The 19462-nt window shown below is 34.4% G+C and overlaps 2 protein-coding genes and 1 long non-coding RNA gene across 3 annotated transcripts in view; 1 reads left to right on the plus strand and 2 right to left on the minus strand.

Moving 5' to 3' along the window:
• LOC110463181 overlaps nt 1-19462 on the plus strand; it is a 494021-nt gene that overhangs the window by 102402 nt on the left and 372157 nt on the right. The gene's annotated exons all lie outside the window — the stretch shown is intronic.
• The window catches only part of LOC110463184 (uracil-DNA glycosylase-like), a 62476-nt gene continuing 46093 nt past the window's right edge, over nt 3080-19462 (minus strand). Inside the window, exons 3-6 of the mRNA XM_021517578.1 lie at nt 12499-12704; nt 7290-7337; nt 5327-5505; nt 3080-4325 (exon numbers count right to left, since the gene is read on the minus strand). Coding sequence (XP_021373253.1) covers nt 4046-4325; nt 5327-5505; nt 7290-7337; nt 12499-12704 — 713 coding nt within the window. The 3' untranslated portion in view covers nt 3080-4045. The remainder of the gene's footprint in view (nt 4326-5326; nt 5506-7289; nt 7338-12498; nt 12705-19462) is intronic.
• Nucleotides 16817-19026, minus strand: LOC110463188. The gene is made up of 3 exons (XR_002464359.1): nt 18531-19026; nt 17932-18042; nt 16817-17653 (listed from the first exon to the last, which is right to left on the minus strand). It is a non-coding gene; the product is annotated as an uncharacterized LOC110463188 (long non-coding RNA).

The raw sequence follows: 19462 nt of genomic DNA on the forward strand, positions 1-19462 counted from the left end.
TTCTATTTTCCCTATTTGGCCCTACCCCTTTGCCTCAGGGGGTTCAATCACATCATTTATACAAAATTGATTTCTCTTCCAAATAGGATGCTACTGTTCAAATTTGGTCAAAATACCTTCATCCCAACGGAAGAAGAAGGATATTAAAGCTATTCCTCTATATCCCTTATGGGGCTCCGCCTCTCTACCCTCTGGAGGGCCACACCCACCGTTATACAAAATTGGTTCCCCGTCACCTAAGGATGCTTCAGACCAAATATGGAACAAATCCTTTCATTCCTACAGAAGAAGAGGGTTTTAAAGAATTTGTTATATTTCCCCTATCGGGCCCCGCCCCTCAGCCCCTGGGGGCCAGACCCACCGTTTATACAAAGTTTGCTCCCTTCACTCAAGAATGCTTCAGACTTAATATGGGCCAAATCATTTCTTTCCTACAGAATAATAAGGATTTTAAAGAATTTGCTATATGTCCCCTCTTGGGCCCCGCCCCTCAGCACCCAGGTGGGCCAGACCCACCGTGTATACACAATTGGTTCCCTTCACCCAAGACTGCTTCAAACCAAATATGGACCAAATCCTTTAATTCCTACAGAATAAGAAGGATTTTAAATAATTTGATATACCCAAGGATGCTCCAGACTTAACAAGGATAACACCCCTTAATCTTTACGGTAGAAGAAGGATTTTAAAGGTTTTAGCTCTATTTCCCTTATTGGGTCCCACCCCTCTGCCCCCAGGGAGGGCCACACCCACCATTTATACAAAATCGAGCCCTCTTGGCTTAAGGATGCTCCAGACCAAATTTAGTCAAAATCTACTTGGCCGTTCAGGACTAGTAGCGTTTTAAAGGAAAAGTTGACGGACGGACGGACGACGGACGCTGCGGTATGGCATAAGCTAACCATGCTAAAAATGACAAAATTGCAATCGTCACTTAAGACTGTTTATATAATACAAACGATTAAATCGGGGTAATTTAAGATATTTTTCAAATGAAAAGTGTCTTGTTTTCTCAGTTATTTCCTTTCTAATTTACATTTTGCAACTTTACGCAATTCAGTACACTTAAACACAAAGCATATTCACTACACACTTTCCTTTTGTTTTATACTGAATTAAGGCTTCTGGACTCATCACAAACTCGGCAATTTCAAAGACCTCTCTATCTTAAGTGAATTAAAAGGTGCAGGACACCCTTTATATGCTATAAGTATAAAAAGTATTAAAAGGTAATATTGTATATCATATATATCATATATCTTGCGCAGCACCTGTGCCTAAAGTGAGTTCCAAGACCTGATTTGTTTTCTTACCTATCAAAGTTAATTGACAAATAAAAAAAAATGCATTTGCCACCACAATTACAGTAAAATGATGAATTTAATATATGAAGTTTGATTTGCTGGTAATTTTAAGTCTCCTAGCCTAAAGGAAAGGATCTGTTTTAATCAATTAAGTTATAATCCATTTCATTGTTTTATCAATTGTTCTGCCCATTTCAAAATGATTCAAATATGTGCAAGTGGATTGGCTTACCCATCTGGGGAGGGTTGTGGCAGGAGGGGATTTAGTACAGCTTCTAGATTGAAAGATTGAAATAGCTGAGATTCCAACCCTGTAACCATACATCACCATACTCCTGTCATTAAAAGAGAGACATTTTACTTAAACGCCTCTTTCCTGACAACTCTAATCAATTGCACTGCACTTTTGATGACAACATAACATAATTGACAACAGATGACATAAACCTCTCTGTGTATTGATTCCACATTTTATTTCATTATAAATCCATTTATTCATTTTGGTTGCTGTTGCAGACAAAGAGAATATTATACATATCGTGTTTCATTTAGCTTGTAATAATATAACAAGATGACCAATGGGTCTGATCGCTCACCTGGTATTAATCACTTGTTATGTTAAAAGTGGACTAAAATAAAGCTACAGGCCAAATATCAGTGTTTAATTCAAATTAATCTATTAAACGATTTAAACATGTAGCACATGTGACCTTGAAAGTCAAACAAGGACATTAAGTTGAACAAATTTTATAGTCTTTCATACCAGCATGCTTCTGGCCAAATATCATTACCCTGGACCTTTACATTATTTAGAAGTTGTTTAAAGATTTCAAAATATTTTACCCTTGTGGCCTTGTAAATCGGTGAAGTTGATTCATTTGAACAAACTTGGCAGCCCTTCATCCCAGCATGTTCCTAGCCAAATATCATCGCCCTAGGCCTCTTGGTTATTCAGAAGAAGTTGTTTAAATATTTAAAACATAATTGACCCCTGAGACCTTGAATATAGGGCAAGGTCATTCATTTGAACCAACTTGGTAGCCCTTCATCCCAGCATGCTACTGGCCAAATATCCTCATCCTAGACCTTTTAGTTATTCAGAAGAAGTTGTTTCGAAGGGTATTTTACATATTTGACCCCTGTGACCTTGAATATAAGTCAAGGTGATTCATTTGAACAAACTTGGTAGCCCTTTATCCCAGCATATTACTGGCAAAATATCATCACCCTGGGTATTGTGGTTATTCAGAAGAAGTTGTTTAAAGTTTTTCACATATTTGACCCCTGTGACCTTGAATATAGATGAAAGTCATTTATTTGAACTAACTTGGTAGCCCGTCATCTCAGTTTGCTTCTGGCCAAATATCGTCACCCTAGGCCTTTTGATTATTGAGGTTGCTCCAGACTAAATATGGAATAAATCCTTTCATTCCTACAGAAGAAGAAGGATTTTAAAGAATTTGCTATATTTCCCCTATTGGGCCCCGTCCCTCAGCCTCCAGAGGGGCCAGACCCACGGTTTATACAAAATTGGTGCCACTTTAACCAAGGATGCTTCAGACGAAATATGGAACAAATCCTTTCATTCCTAAAGAAGAAGAAGGATTTTAAAGAATTTGCTATATTTCCCCTATTGGGCCCCGCCCTTCAGCCCCCAGGGGGCCAGACCCATGGTTTATACAAAATTGGTTCCCCTTCCCCCAAGGATGCTTCTGATTAAATTTTGTCAAAATATGCTCAGTCGTTCATGACTAGTAGCGATTTTTAGAAAAAGTTGACGGACGGACGACGGACGCTGTGGTATGGAATAAGCTCACCATGGTCCTTCGGACCAGGTGAGCTAAAAATTACATCAGCATGCCCGTAAACTCTGACAATGTCGGTATCTGCTCTGTTCATAGTGGACATGTCAAAAAGACAGAATCTAGGACATCAAAATTCAAGGACAACTTTCCTACACAAAGAAGAATTTCAAAACAATCTGTCTGCCCTGAAACGCAACACCGCCAATTTCAGGACGTGACTTCATGTGTATAATGTATAGGTGTGTGCTGGAGGTGGTATATTGGTGTATTAGCTTAGCTTAGCTTTATGATTGTTTGCTTTTTCCTTTATCAATGTTTAGAGGTTTAAGTCTGTAGAGTGTATCAAAAGGATGCAGTAAAGATGAGAAAAGGATTGATATACATATCATTTTTTGTAATAATGTTTCTTCTAATATATATCCAAGAATCATTCCAGTGCTTAAGGACCCCAGAGCCACTGCCAAAAACTGTACCTAAATGTTGTAAACTGTTTTTGCCATCATGACTATAGCGTTGATAAACAATTTCTGAAAAATAAGTCATACCTTGTTCGTCTTTAATAAGAAATAATAAAGATGAAATATTCAAAATATAACCAACAACAGTGTTTTAAACAAAATCAGCGTTGCTAGACTGTGATTCGAACCATGGACTTTAGATTGATATAATAATGCTCTAACCGATTGAACTATCTGGTCAACAGAAGTGCCCTATACAGAAAGCAACGGTTGACTTCCTCATATAATTTCAAATACATGAATGTATTTGACATTAACAAAACTCTTGTTTAAAAACACAAAACATTTTCAATAGCTTTTTTTATAAATACATAGTATTAATATTTCAATATAAATTTGATTAAAAATATTTTCAATGTAGAGCTATACTGCAGTTCATTTTTGGACGTTATTTCAATGTTTTGCAAAAATTGTTCCTTTACAGTGACCAGTCCATTTTGACTCCATTGTTCGCTAATAGTGCTGCATCAGCTATTGAAAAACACTTACAGTTCTCAAATTTCTTATATGACAAAGGTGACGGATGAGCAGTTTTGATTATGGTGTGTTTTACTTTGTCAATTAAACTCTCCTTTTCATGTGCAAAGTTGCCCCAGAGAATAAAGACGACACCAGAGCAATTCTCACTAATAATTTGGATGACTCTGTCTGTAAATTTCTGCCAGCCATACTTGGCATGAGAGTGCGAGCGGTTGGCGCTGAAAATACAGAGAAAAGAAAAACGATGGTTTATAATAGGTAATGCTAGGGAGGTTAACTTCCATTTTGCTTGCATTTATGTTACAAAATAATATGATATAAAGTAAGGAAAAACTCAATTTGAGCCCATGTTGAGAGAAGATGTGGCCTAAATAACGTAATTATAACTGAACATTGAATACTTATATTATTATATTATATTATGAAATTAAGTAATACAGAGGTCATTTTTTGTATTAATATTTATATTGTTTTAACTTTCATAGACAATTACAATTCAGCATATTCACCAGTGTTCCTACAAACACGTTCTGAAATATATCTGTACAATATGTATTGATTTACCTAACATGGTGTCATCATCATTATTATTATTATGAATGATCAGCTATGTGTTTGACTCGTGACCTCTTGTTTACCGAAAAAGCTATTCTCCTTGTCAAGTTGGTAGGAAGTAGAAACCATTACGAATATTCTGCGCATTAATGTTCAATCTCCTGGCTTTTTCCACCTTGCCACATCCCTGCCGTTCGAAGATTGAGGACAAGCATACACCTGCTGTTACCCACTGCATATTGTAAGAGCCACTTACTGTGGGAACCCACTGCAGATTGTGAGGATTTGCTTTCCTGGGACACAAAATGACCAAAATAAACTGCTGTATGCATTGCTACATCTTTGATCTCTATATTTTCTCTCTGTTTCCTAACAACCTTAATAGTCCTAGCACCCTTTTTGGCAATATCTCCCTTTCGACTTTAGCATAGAATGTTCCCCAATGTGGGGTAGGCAATAGGTTATATTTGCAGGCTGGGACATACCAGCATCCTATGGTAGCATAAACTGTATTCCCTGCTCAACGTTAATCATTTGGCAATGACAACAACTTTATAACCTGTTGCCAGTATAATGTTACCAGGTAGATAACGTCCACGCATAATGCTATATCATTCACCTTTGAAGGAGGTATTTTCAATGTATGTTGCATGTTCTTACTTACTATGTTGTAAGTGTAGCATTGAGAAGAAACACTCCCCTGCTCGCCCAAGTTTCCAAATTACCATGAGTAGGGGTCTTGAAGTCCTTGATTTCGTCATCATTGGTTAGCTCTTTATATATGTTCTTCAATGAAGGTGGTGGTTCCACTCCCAGCGGTACAGAGAATGCCAATCCCATGGCCTGAAAAGAAAAAATATGCAAAGAAACATTCGCAATGCAAAAAAAACATTAATAGAGTTTGCTCAAACGAATTTGGTAAATGCAGTCCGTGTGGAAAAAAATGAACACAGGACAAAACAAATGGTGACTGGATAGGACCTTTAGAATTCGGTATTAGATACAGCATGCCAAAAGTGATTAGTAGTGCTCTATGACGAATATGAAATGAAAGAAAAAAATCAAGAGTGAGCAACAAAGACAAAATAACATATGCTCGGATGCATTTAACTCCAGCAAACTGTGCAGATTGAGGATACCAACACTAGATATTACCTAATAGACACTTTGGAAAGAAACTGCGAAATCACAATTTTTGTCTGGTTTTTGTTTTCATTGGTAATCTTCATACATGTATTCATAGGTCTATGAATAACTTGCAAAAATTTTATATAAAGGAATTCTCCATTTGAGTGGGTACTCGTAATTCGCAGATTCAAGTACCCACGAAATGGTGTTTTTAGGGAAACCACTAAATTTGGGCCCGACAAAAATATGTGATTTTACAGTATGATCTATACCTATACATATATAAATAAAATAAGCTAGCTGCTTTCACCCTTCACATGGCTCTTCAGGTATACTATCCTCGATATCCAGGGGTTACGCTCACCTTTGCTCTCTACAACCCTGGAATATGTCATAGCAAAAATGAAGGCACGCGGCTAGCTATTCGATTGGTGTCAGGTAAAAAAAACCTGATCAATCACTAGTCTGATACATGTCCTTTGAAGATTGCAAAGGAGTGACGTCCGACTTCAAAGCCTAAATAGTCTTCTCGTCTCATCCACAAGGTGGCACACACTGAGCCGTCAATTTTGCTATGACATATTCCAGGGGTATAGAGAGCAAAAGTGAGCGTAACCACTGGATATCTAGGATGCAGGTATAAATACATATAGCTATGACATCATGAAATTGACTATTCAATTTTCTGAGTATGGCTAATACTCCTATTGGCAAGATCAGTCTAAATGAGTGGACATTTCCACAAACTTTATATGAAACACAGCTGATCAAAAATCAGAAAAAACTCGTACTGATATTTCTAACAATGTCCTGTAAAGTACCATTTAAGGTGTAATATCATCTTCTTGGACAAGTCATTAAATTGATAATTGTTGGAAAGAACTTCACTATACACCTAAACTCTCCTACAAGAAACAGATTCAACAAAAGTGGTGCACTCACATATAATATCTTCAAATCAATGATTTAATCAAAATAGTTTCATTCAAATTAAAGATTAGTTCAAAAGGAATTGTATCGAATTGGCGAAATAATGTTCATACTTCTATGAAAGATTATTGGCAAGTACAAAAACACTATAGAAATAAATAAAAAAAACCCAGTTAAAACGATACTAAAAACTATTGACCATGGTTTACATTTTCAAACAAACATTTCAAAAATGTATGATTTGTAACATTCAAATGAAGCATCTACATAAGCAATATTAAAGTTTTACTTTCTACACAAACTAAACGTGTCGCAACTTTTCAAGACCGATTGATCCCTTTGCCAAGCCATGACATAGTCCTAGCTTGACAAAGGGACCAGTCGGTCTTGAAATGTTATGACACGTTCAATACATACATTGTTTGTGTAGAAAGTAATACTTTGATATCCTATATTTCCAAACTGATGAATTTCATTGAACATCTACATACGCATTACAGGATTTAGCTTCAGTTTAATTATTGTACATATTATCAAGCTTTGAAAAATGGCCGATATAGTTTCCTTACCTGTCCGTCGGCATGGTACGGATCCTGTCCCACAATTACAACTTTCACCTGTAAGGCAATGAGTATCATTAGTGACCTTGAGAGAGCGATTATTGTAGTACTACCATACTAATAACACGCTTGATGTGTTGATATTTTTGTACCATAACAGATAGCAGTTCATCAGGCTTGGACAGAGTTGCAACTTGCATGAAAGAATTTATATTGCAAACATGTTGAGCTCTAGATATTTGTTACTTGAACAAAAACATCTCTCCCCTAATTTGCTAATTGAGAAACCGCTTCCTTAAATAATAAAATGCATACATATTAACATAAATGCAATTAAAAAAATATGACATGGAAAGTCGCAGTACCCTGAAGACAATTTTGGTTTTTGACATTGATGTCAAGGTCATAGGATTGTAATGACAGTGCACTGCACAATGTTGTGGAAGATGCATGTATACCGCAAGTCTCATAAAATTATTGTAAATCAATTAAAAATTAGAATTGTCTGCATAAATCTGATACTGCTATCTATTAATGAGATGTAGGTGAAGATGAAAACATTTACAATGCTTTGGTTCAAGTAGAGACACTAAACAAGAAAATCAACTAAATTTCTAGAATTCAAAAACAATGAAAAATTCTCAAAATTTCAATAAAATATTTTGAGGAAGGGAATTTTCTTCCTGGTCGGTCAGGTTGAGGCAAACAAGCTCTGTTGTTCTTAGCCTTGAGGTAATTTATAGATCTGGCTTCTCAACAGTTGCTCAAAGAATGATAAGCGTTTACCAGTGGTTAAGGACATTTTTAAAATTTGAATGTACAACAAAATAAAGAACATCTGGCATCATTAAATTGCTGTTTAGACAGTTCAGACTGATGTGTTTTGAGGATTTATTTTGTTTTGAATACACTTGTTTCTTATTGGCATTTTTATTTTTCACCAACCACTGGTTATAAAGGTAAACAACCTTAAAGTAACTGGGCCTGGTTTATAACTTAATCGGACTTTCCTAAACTACCCCTTACCCTAACCTGAACAAGCATTGTAGGTAGCCCAGGAGCCAGGCTAGCAACATTTTTTTTTTTTCAAACCGGAATGATTAAATATTAAAGGATGAAATAGTGCCTGAATTGACGACTGGTGCAAATATTTCCCGAGGCAACACTAAACATTAAATTGCTATAACTTTGTTTAGACAGTTCAGACTGATGTGTTTTGAGGATTTATTTTGTTTTGAATACACTTGAATACATCAAAGTATCCTCAACAGAAGGCAATACTGGATTCAGTGCATAACATAACTTTAAATATTGCCTTTTAAATAATGATGTATATAACAATAGTAGTTTGTCATCTGGTGATCAGTTGACAGTAATCTGGTGATTACTTATGCTGTAGTAAAGGAAGGCTACTCTAAGTTTCAGTGTATGGTAAGGAATGGGAACTATAACTTCACACTACAATTGTTCTTATCCATTCAATTTCCAAGATTGTATCATGTGTTGCACTAGTTAGTACTTATCTTTGAGAGCTGACTATATCATTACTTCATTGTTGAAGGATAAAATAGAGCTTGATACACAATTAACAAAATAAATCTCAGTATAAACACTGCCAGGGTTATTTGACCTATGTTCCTGTCCATATTTGCATGAAAGGGACCACAATACATTCTGGAATATAATGCACTTTCAGTTATAGTGTCCTCAACAGGAGGTAAAAATAGTTTCAGTACAACTTATGATAATGAAATAAACTTATAAAATAAGAAAACAATGTAATAGTATTATTGACATCACATGTGTGCATTCATTCATTGCATCTTAGTAGAGGTAAGGGGAGGCTACTTTTACACGACAAAACAGTTGCAAAATATTGCAAGGAGTAGGCATTATCACGAAACTTTTCACAAAGTTGTCCAATTGGATACAACATTTTATCACAAGCTTTATTATAACATGTAAATGTATAACAAAATGAGGATTATCTGGAATATTTTCCTTGAACTAGGAAAAAGTTTGGCATTTAATCAGGATGTTTTTAAAATGATGAAGGGATCTTACTGCTTATTGTTGAAATGATGAAGGGATCTTAATGCTTATTGTTGTAATGGTGAAGGTATCTGAATGCTTATTGTTGAAATGATGAAGTGATCTTAATGCTTATTGTTGAAATGATAAGGGATCTTAATTCTTATTGTTGAAATGGTGAAGGTATCTTAATGCTTATTGTTGAATTGGGGAAGGTATCTCAATGCTTATTGTTGAAATTATAAAGGGATCTTAATGCTTATTGTTGAAATGATGAAGTCTTAATGCTTATTGTTGAAATGATGAAAGGATCTTAATGCTTATTGTTGAAATGATGAAGGAATCTGAATGCTTATTGTTGTTGTAATGATGAAGGTATCTTAATGCTTATTGTTGAAATGATGAAGGGATCGTAATGCTTATTGTTGAAATGATGAAGGTATCCTAATGCTTATTGTTGTAATGATGAAGGGATCTTAATGCTTATTGTTGTAATGGTGAAGTTATCTGAATGCTTATTGTTGAAATGGTGAAGGGATCTTAATGCTTATTGTTGAAATGGGGAAGGTATCTTAATGCTTATTGTTGAAATGGTGAAGGGATCTTAATGCTTATTGTTGAAATGGTAAGGTATCTTAATGCTTATTGTTGAAATGGTGAAGGTATCCTAATGCTTATTGTTGAAATGGTGAAGGTATCCTAATGCTTATTGTTGAAATGGTGAAGGCATCTGAATGCTTATTGTTGAAGTGGTGAAGGGATCTTAATGCTTATTGTTGAAATGATAGGGGATCTTAATGCTTATTGTTGAAATGGTGAAGGGATCTTAATGCTTATTGTTGAAATGGTAAGGTATCTTAATGCTTATTGTTGAAATGGTGAAGATATCTGAATGCTTATTGTTGAAATGATGAAGTGATCTTAATGCTTATTGTTGAAATGATGAAGGTATCCTAATGCTTATTGTTGAAATGGTGAAGGCATCTGAATGCTTATTGTTGAAGTGGTGAAGGGATCTTAATGCTTATTGTTGAAATGGTAAGGTATCTTAATGCTTATTGTTGAAATGGTGAAGAGATCTGAATGCTAATTGTTGAAATGATGAAGGTATCTTAATGCTTATTGTTGAAATGTTGAAGATATCTGAATGCTTATTGTTGAAATGATGAAGGGATCTGAATGTTTTTTGTTGAATTGATGAAGGGATCTTATTGCTTATTGTTGAAATGATGAAGGGATCGTAATGCTTATTGTTGAAATGATGAAGGGATCTAAATGCTTATTGTTGAAATGATGAAGGGATCGTAATGCTTATTGTTGAAATGATGAAGGTATCCTAATGCTTATTGTTGTAATGATGAAGGGATCTTAATGCTTATTGTTGTAATGGTGAAGGTATCTGAATGCTTATTGTTGAAATGTTGAAGGGATCTTAATGCTTATTGTTGAAATGATAGGGGATCTTAATGCTTATTGTTGAAATGGTGAAGGGATCTTAATGCTTATTGTTGAAATGATGATGGTATCTTAATGCCAATTGTTGAAATGATGAAGTGATCTTAATGCTTATTGTTGAAATGATAAGGGATCTTAATTCTTATTGTTGAAATGGTGAAGGTATCTTAATGCTTATTGTTGAATTGGGGAAGGTATCTCAATGCTTATTGTTGAAATTATAAAGGGATCTTAATGCTTATTGTTGAAATGGTAAGGTATCTTAATGCTTATTGTTGAAATGGTGAAGGTATCCTAATGCTTATTGTTGAAATGGTGAAGGTATCTGAATGCTTATTGTTGAAATGATGAAGTGATCTTAATGCTTATTGTTGAAATGATAAGGGATCTTAATTCTTATTGTTGAAATGGTGAAGGTATCTTAATGCTTATTGTTGAAATGTTGAAGATATCTGAATGCTTATTGTTGAAATGATGAAGGCATCTTAATGCTTATTGTTGAAATGATGAAGGTATCCTAATGCTTATTGTTGAAATGGTGAAGGTATCTTAATGCTTATTGTTGAAATGTTGAAGATATCTGAATGCTTATTGTTGAAATGGTGAAGGTATCTTAATGCTTATTGTTGAATTGGGGAAGGTATCTCAATGCTTATTGTTGAAATTATAAAGGGATCTTAATGCTTATTGTTGAAATGGTGTAGGGATCTTAATGCTTATTGTTGTAATGATGAAGGTTTCTTAATGCTTATTGTTGAAATGGTGAAGATATCTGAATGCTTATTGTTGAAATGGTGAAGGTATCTTAATGCTTATTGTTGAATTGGGGAAGGTATCTCAATGCTTATTGTTGAAATTATAAAGGGATCTTAATGCTTATTGTTGAAATGGTAAGGTATCTTAATGCTTATTGTTGAAATGGTGAAGATATCTGAATGCTTATTGTTGAAATGGTGAAGGTATCTTAATGCTTATTGTTGAAATGGTGAAGAGATCTGAATGCTAATTGTTGAAATGATGAAGGTATCTTAATGCTTATTGTTGAAATGGTGAAGGGATCTTAATGCTTATTGTTGTAATGATGAAGGTTTCTTAATGCTTATTGTTGAAATGGTGAAGATATCTGAATGCTTATTGTTGAAATGATGAAGGGATCTTAATGCTTATTGTTGAAATGATGAAGGAATCTGAATGCTTATTGTTGTAATGGTGAAGAAATCTGAATGCTTATTGTTGAAATGGTGAAGGGATCTTAATGCTTATTGTTGAAATGATGAAGGTATCTTAATGCCAATTGTTGAAATGATGAAGTGATCTTAATGCTTATTGTTGAAATGATGAAGGGATCTTAATGCTTATTGTTGAAATGATGAAGGGATCTTAATGCTTATTGTTGAAATGATGAAGGGATCTTAATGCTTATTGTTGAAATGATGAAGGTATCTGAATGCTAATTTTTGAAATGATGAAGGGATCTGAATGCTTATTGTTGAAATGGTGAAGGTATCTGAATGCTTATTGTTGGAATGATGAAGGGATCTTAATGCTAAATTGTGAAATGATGAAGGTATATTGATGCTAATTTTTGAAATGATGAAGGTATTTTAATGTTTATCCTACGTTGAAATGATATAGGTATATTTGTTATGCTTATTAAATGCTTCATTAAAACATTAACAGTTGCAACATTGTACTTGATTGGCATACTTCTAATCGGTGTTTTTCCACATACCTCGTCAAACGGCGTTACGTTAAATGCATGAAAGATGCGGTCCTTAGGTGGGAACACCTGTGTATTGTTCGCATAATCACCAGCGAGCTTTGACTGGATACCCTTAAAGTAATCTTTGGTAAATTCCGTCTCGAGCTCACGTCTCCAGCTTTCTTCTGTGATGAAAGAGGACAGGTCTAAGCTATCTGCAGCAGCTCCATCAGAACCTAACAATGGAATAATGAAGTCACAAACTTACAAATTACAATCACATACTGGTGGGTATTCCAAAATGTGTTATATTTTCTAATTGATTAGGTATGTTAAATTATTAACGGATATTTCTGATCACTTGATTATGTTTTTCTTTTTTTATCGGCGTAAATGTACAGGCAAACATCCAGGGTCATATGATGACGGGTGAATACTTCGGGAGACATCACTGGAAAGACATTGGATGGGAAAGAAAGAGAGAAAAGAATAAGATCCCAAATGTTGCAACTGCAAGGGCAGCAAAGCAATTTATCCAATGTCCACTTTGCAGTAAGAAAACCTAACTTTAGGGGGTGGGCACATCAGTCACCTGTTGCGATACACTAGCCCGAGTTTCTCCTGGCCCTGACAACAGACTTAGATATTTTGACAGATAGATGTCTGATGTGGACATCTATCTGTCAAAATGTCCAAGTCTCGTGAAAGGCCAGAGGAAACACAGCCTCAGCGATACACGTGCAGTTAGAATACATCAGGGATTATCCTAAATTTCCCCAAGACATCTTTTGGAACTTAGTGGTATCATTTTATACACTGTACATTTGCTATAAATAGACAGACACAGAAACAGGGCAAGCAATGGCTTTGTTCAACGATGATGACAAGATTAGGAAGCTGTCATTTTAAAATTAAGGAAGTGATTGCTAAATAATAGACCGTTGAGGTAAATCAAAGACTTTGAACCATTTGTTGATAAACAATGTAAATCGCATTAGTTATTAATTTTGCTCTGAATTTGTTCTTATAAAATCTTCAACCGTTGCTTTAGCTAAAAGATGTGGATTTGGTATCAGTTATTTAAGGTTCAACAAGCCCCCTAAAAGATTTAATAGTCACCTAAATTTCAACACCCTGGCAAGTCATAAACAAGAACTCTTACCAAATATCGGAATATATACATGTAATTTAAATATTGAACTTGTACATGAGCTATTAAAAAGGTACATAACCTGCTGCAGTTTTACGAAGTCAAAAAACAGCATTAAGGATGATGTAATGATAAAAGTTGCTCACCAGATTTATAACATGTCAATCTCTCAAAAGACCCAACTGAATGTTACAAAATGACGTGCTATTTGAAGATCATTTATAAACCTAGGTCATGCGGGGCTTATTTCTCTGTAACTGAGTGTGGAAAGGCACATACCGGTGTCATGTGAGATTTGTATCCACCATGGGATAAGTACCCGGATACCAAAACTGGCCATAGGATAAGTATCCGGTTACAATATTTGGCCATAGGATAAGTATCCGGATACAATAAATTGCCATATGATAAGTATCCCCCCATAGAAATTGTATCCCCCATCAATTTTATTATGATATCAATGGGAAAATTGGAGAAAAAAGTTAATTTGATCATTTACCTCGATCAGAAACTTAATTTTTTGTAAACATGCAATGAATCAATATCTTATTTAATAATTGATCGATCTTATTTTATACAATACAAATTGATGGATTTATTAAAACTGTTGAAATTTTTTGAACTGTTGATTAAACCTGGCAAGGTCACTGAAGCAGTGATTATTGACACTTCAATAGAAAGATACGAAGGTCTGTCCTCTGATTACCTGGGGTAGGGGACAACAGTTAGGTGGGTGGGGAATCTGCCCTGGTAATGGCAAGGTGTTGTTTTAATCATTAGCACCTATTACCTGTACACACATGTAGATGTAGGGATGGGGAAAAGGTATAGGTCATTAGGGTCATTCTTACAAAGAAGCTGGAAGAAGCAACATGGATTCAGATGTCATCAACCAAATCATAGATTTTCTTCAAAGTCCAACTCAGAAGAAGAAATGGCCACAGCATGTGATAGTAAGTATACAATATGTAATTTTAAAAAATTACAAAAATTACTAATCATGACTGATTTGTCTTTTACTTCTAGTGATTTTAGTCAGACAATTGCTTTGTTTTAATCACAAATTATCACATTTTAAAAAGACAAAAATAGTTTTTTCCGAGTGTTAGAAATATTCATTTTGTTCTATATACATGTGTATGTACAGCTAATTAATTATAAGATATTATACATATATCTCGCTCGATTTATTATCCAATTATCAAAAAAAAATTAAAAAAAATGTATATTTTTTCATTTGGAAAACAGATTGGTAATAGTAACATATATATCATTAGGAAAAATCATTATTCAAATTTATATCTGTTAATATATATATATATATTAAATTATTAACATTGATTCCTTCAATCAAGATATTTGTCAAATAATGAATAAAGAATATGTACAAGTAACATTTGAATAGCAGAAGACGATTGAAAATATACGCAAAGACACAATTGTTCCAAGAAACATTGTGTAGATACCATTAATGTTAGTCCCATTCAATTAAATATATTATGCAATTATTCATACTGGAGTCCTCGAAATATGCAATTAAATGTGTAGTGTATAAAAGATAATTTTTAAATACAATAGATTCCTCTTAATTGCACGGCTAACTAGTTAAATAAGTCAGAGACATATAAAGTCATATGTCTCTGATGAAGTTTCAGTTAAAATGTATTATCATCATCATAAGCTGATTTCTATAGCCGCAGGATTTGTATCCCCCCATCATTATAGTCAGATAAGCTGATTTCTATAGCCATAGGATTTGTATCCCCCCTATCATTATAGTCAGACAAAGGTAGGCATGCACAACCTGTGATTCCTGTCAATAATAGGTAATGTAAATTGTGCAACAATGATGTAGAAACGGAGAGTCATTTTTTAATGGAATGTATATTTAATGATGATCTTAGATCTGTAATTTTAACGAAAGCAAACAATGTATATGAATTTGTCAATGATATGAACACATTTGAACAGTTCAGATATGTGATGTGTGAACCAGTTCTCCAAAAGACACTAGCTACCCAACTTTCTCTTATGTAGATAGCACACCTCCAATATTGACTGCCCCCAACCCTCCCCATTGTCATTGTAGGTGAAAGACTCACCAGGTAAGAAGATGAACACATTAAGGTTCATGTAAAGTCTGTTTTCAACTAAGTTACAAAAGGTCATAATTACTTAAATTTTACCTTGATATCCCTTATTTTTGTATCACTACGATCCGTAGGATATGAGTAACAGTATGTATTGTTATACCTTTACATTTTATTCTCTATACTCTTCTATAGTGAAAACAGTTCGAAATTCTAGATGTTTGCCTCAGAAAAATGTTGACTGGCTTTGAGAGAAATGTTGACCGCTTACGTCACAGCTCATTACTATTCGGTACTTTCCGGCCAATACTCGCAACTTCCGCTGTTAAGCAATTACCAATAGTGGCATCCCTATAGGAAGTATTGCTCACGTCTGCTTCCGGCCGTCTGCAATGTTTATGTATGTCGGCTGCATTATGTACAATCATGGACAGATTTTCGGAATACACTGCTGCAGAAATTGATGAAATTCTTAATAACAGAGACAGTACAAACACCAAGATTGTGATCAGAGTTGTAGAGAAATTACTAACAGAGTATATTGAAACAAAGCACAACGCATAACCAAGATAAATCCAAATTGGAAACGTCCGAAATTTTGAAAAAGTTATAACAAAACATTTGTAGACTGAGTGTAGGCCGTCGGCCTCAGGCAGCAGTTTGGTCCTCTGGTTCAACATAACACATGTTGTCCTCAAACCCAGTCAACAAATGTATATTAGCTTTCAGTTAAGTTCAGTTCATTAATATTGTTTTAATTGCATTAATTACACGTTATGCAGGAAATAACATATCTACACAAAACAGAGTCGATTTGCAAGGAAATATCAGTCAAAATCTTCCTTAGAACTCATTTCAGGTAGTGGGATTGTTGAAAGTTAACAAACTGCTCCAAAAGACTGACAATCACAATTTCAAAGTCAAGTCATTAGTTAATTTCACCATAAAAATCAGCCATATTGGAACTACTTTTCTAAAACTATGGAGGCCCATGTAGTGTAATACCAAACATTTTTCTTTTTCTAAAACCACCTTTTAACCGAAAAATAATGCATGATATGTAGGTTATCGTTTGTTAAACAAAGTGTCATTAACAAATATTAGATCACAGTAGTTGATTTATATTGATAATTACATTAATTAGCATATTACATACACATACAAGACATTTGAATCATCGTATAAAACAGTAAACCCAGTGTCACCTTATATGTCAACGGAATAGTAGGGTGGCAATCCATAACGGGCATGTATATAAGTTACTAGGTATATTTGTAATTTTTGAATAAAAATAAATACCAATTCTTCAATGAAATTGACATAAATTCCATACATAAAATTTCAAGTTGATGTATTGTGCTATCATTTTAGCGGTTGGATCATGTGTCAAATTTCAATTTGATAACTGTTCATCATTATTGAAGCTTTTGGAATAATTTTGGCATATTTACCAATTTACATATCCGTAAAACAATATTCTCTGCAAGTTTCGGCCAACTAAATCAGTCAAGTTTTACTTTCACGGTGGGCTACTCCGGTACGATTTGAGTGTTCCAGTACATCACACGCGAATGTTCAAACTTTGGAATGTTGCTTTACATGTTGTTGCAGACGTGAAAAAAGCTTACATGTCTTTTGCTTAGTGAGGAAGATACCACGACAACATCATCCCATCTGTTATCACCATATCATAATTGTAGCTACCAATATTTACAAACACACAATGATGGGGTAACTGTCAGGCAACCACGTAATCCTGCAAATAGTCAATTCTGTAAACCTTGTCATCCCCTTCATAGAGATTTCTATACACTGCATCATCAAATCCATCATTCCTATAAAACTGAGTACTGTACAGTTGTAGATTGCCACTTTGTGTGTTTCAATGACCTCTGGTGGAAAATGAGTCGTCAGACAAATTTAATTCAATGTTCTTCGTGCATTTCTGGAAATAGACAATAACAAAGCTAGGTGTTAAAAAAAGTATCTTAATATTTCTTCAAAACTTTTTAATATGCAGAAGAAATTTCACAAATGTATCTTAATGATGTCTCATCAAAAAAAATACCAGACCATCGAAAGTGAAATTACCAAGTGTTTTGAATATTCACTTGTTAAGGCCCTACATTCAATACCATTCATTTTCTTTTACATTGCCACATTTGGACCAAATGACAATGCTTTGGTATCTGGGTAGATAAATATAGTGCAATGATGTATTACCTATAAGGAACTTCTGGATGAGGCTTCAATTCGTCGAGATGAACTGTACGAGATCAGTTGTTATTTGACATGTGCTTATATGGCTTAAATTAGTTGTCCTGCACACCTGTGCTATAAGATAAATAAAAAGTTATCATTAGAGTTATTTAATTGGTATTCAATGTCTATTAAAAATTCACATTCAGATTCATTGCAGACTAATCGCTTTTGACATAGCATACTAATGGCGCCATTTTGAGTGCTGCTTCACTGAAATGCAATGCAGTAGACACTAATTTGACACATGTGCTTCTTCCATGCTTCCATAATTTTTTACATTTTTATTGACACTTCAAACAGTAATATAAATAACCGGTCTTTCAATAAAAACATTAAATTTCACAAGAAAGAACATATGCATTGACCAAAATGTGCCAAAAACTTATTAATTTGTTTTGAACAAAAATATTTTTGCATTCATTTCGCATTTCCTGTTTGTGTCACTTGTCAAAATACAACACACAAATATCGTCTTACCAGGACATCGACTCCAGCAATACATTATCTATGTTTACTTTATGTAAATTACAACTGTATTCTATCCCACAAACCATACTTACAACAAATAAACATTGTCGATCTTCTGCATCTCAGCGGTTTCTCATCAGCTTCATGTTGTTGACGTCTGATGCACATTGCCGGAAGTGAGGCCGCATTAACAGTCCGATCTGGATATTATGATTTCTTTTTCTGTAGTAATACTCCTACATTTGTGAAATTCAATTCGGCATCAAAAGTATTTTATTATTTAAGGAATTATACACTTGTTGTGATAACTATGACAGGACATATTGTCATTTTTGTAAATTAACTGCGGAGCGATATCGCCATGTTGTCCGGAACGAAAATCATACGAAGAGGAAGAAAGTTGGTCTGAATATGAACAGAAGACCTGGTTACGACATGTGCTAATTATTTATGGTTTATTCGATATCAACGCAGTCTATTTCGTGTCGGTTGGTGTTTTATGGGCGCACCGATCGCTTGTGATTGTGACGGAAATAATCACCATTTTTTGACAGCTAAACAATAGAAATGGCGGCCTCCATTGGACAACACGATGACTTTCGATTTAACCAAAATCTATGTATGGATGTTTAAACATAATTTACTCCAAAGGAGTACATCAATGCATATAATGTCTTATTTTTGCCAAAGTTTCAATTCTCAAACATGAATAGGTTATCAGTTCTAATTTTCCCCCGAAATAGAGGCAAAATATTCACTCATTTATATTTCAAATAACACTATATATTGAGTGCGTGGCAAACGTTCAATCATGGCTATAGGGAGTTTGAATAAATAACTTCTTACATTGAAATTGACAATTCAGGACAGCTTGTAATAAAAGTAATATTTACACATGAAAAAAGGTCCCTGGAGGTCAATTACTAGTGTTTACATGAACCTTAAACACCTATATATATAAATGTTAAAAAATGTTAATAGGCAACCAAACTGTATGTATGTTTACTGTACTGTTTTATATTTT

The sequence above is a fragment of the Mizuhopecten yessoensis genome, unplaced genomic scaffold, assembly GCF_002113885.1.
Source record: "Mizuhopecten yessoensis strain PY_sf001 unplaced genomic scaffold, ASM211388v2 scaffold10871, whole genome shotgun sequence".
NCBI classification, from domain to species: Eukaryota; Metazoa; Mollusca; class Bivalvia; order Pectinida; family Pectinidae; genus Mizuhopecten; species Mizuhopecten yessoensis.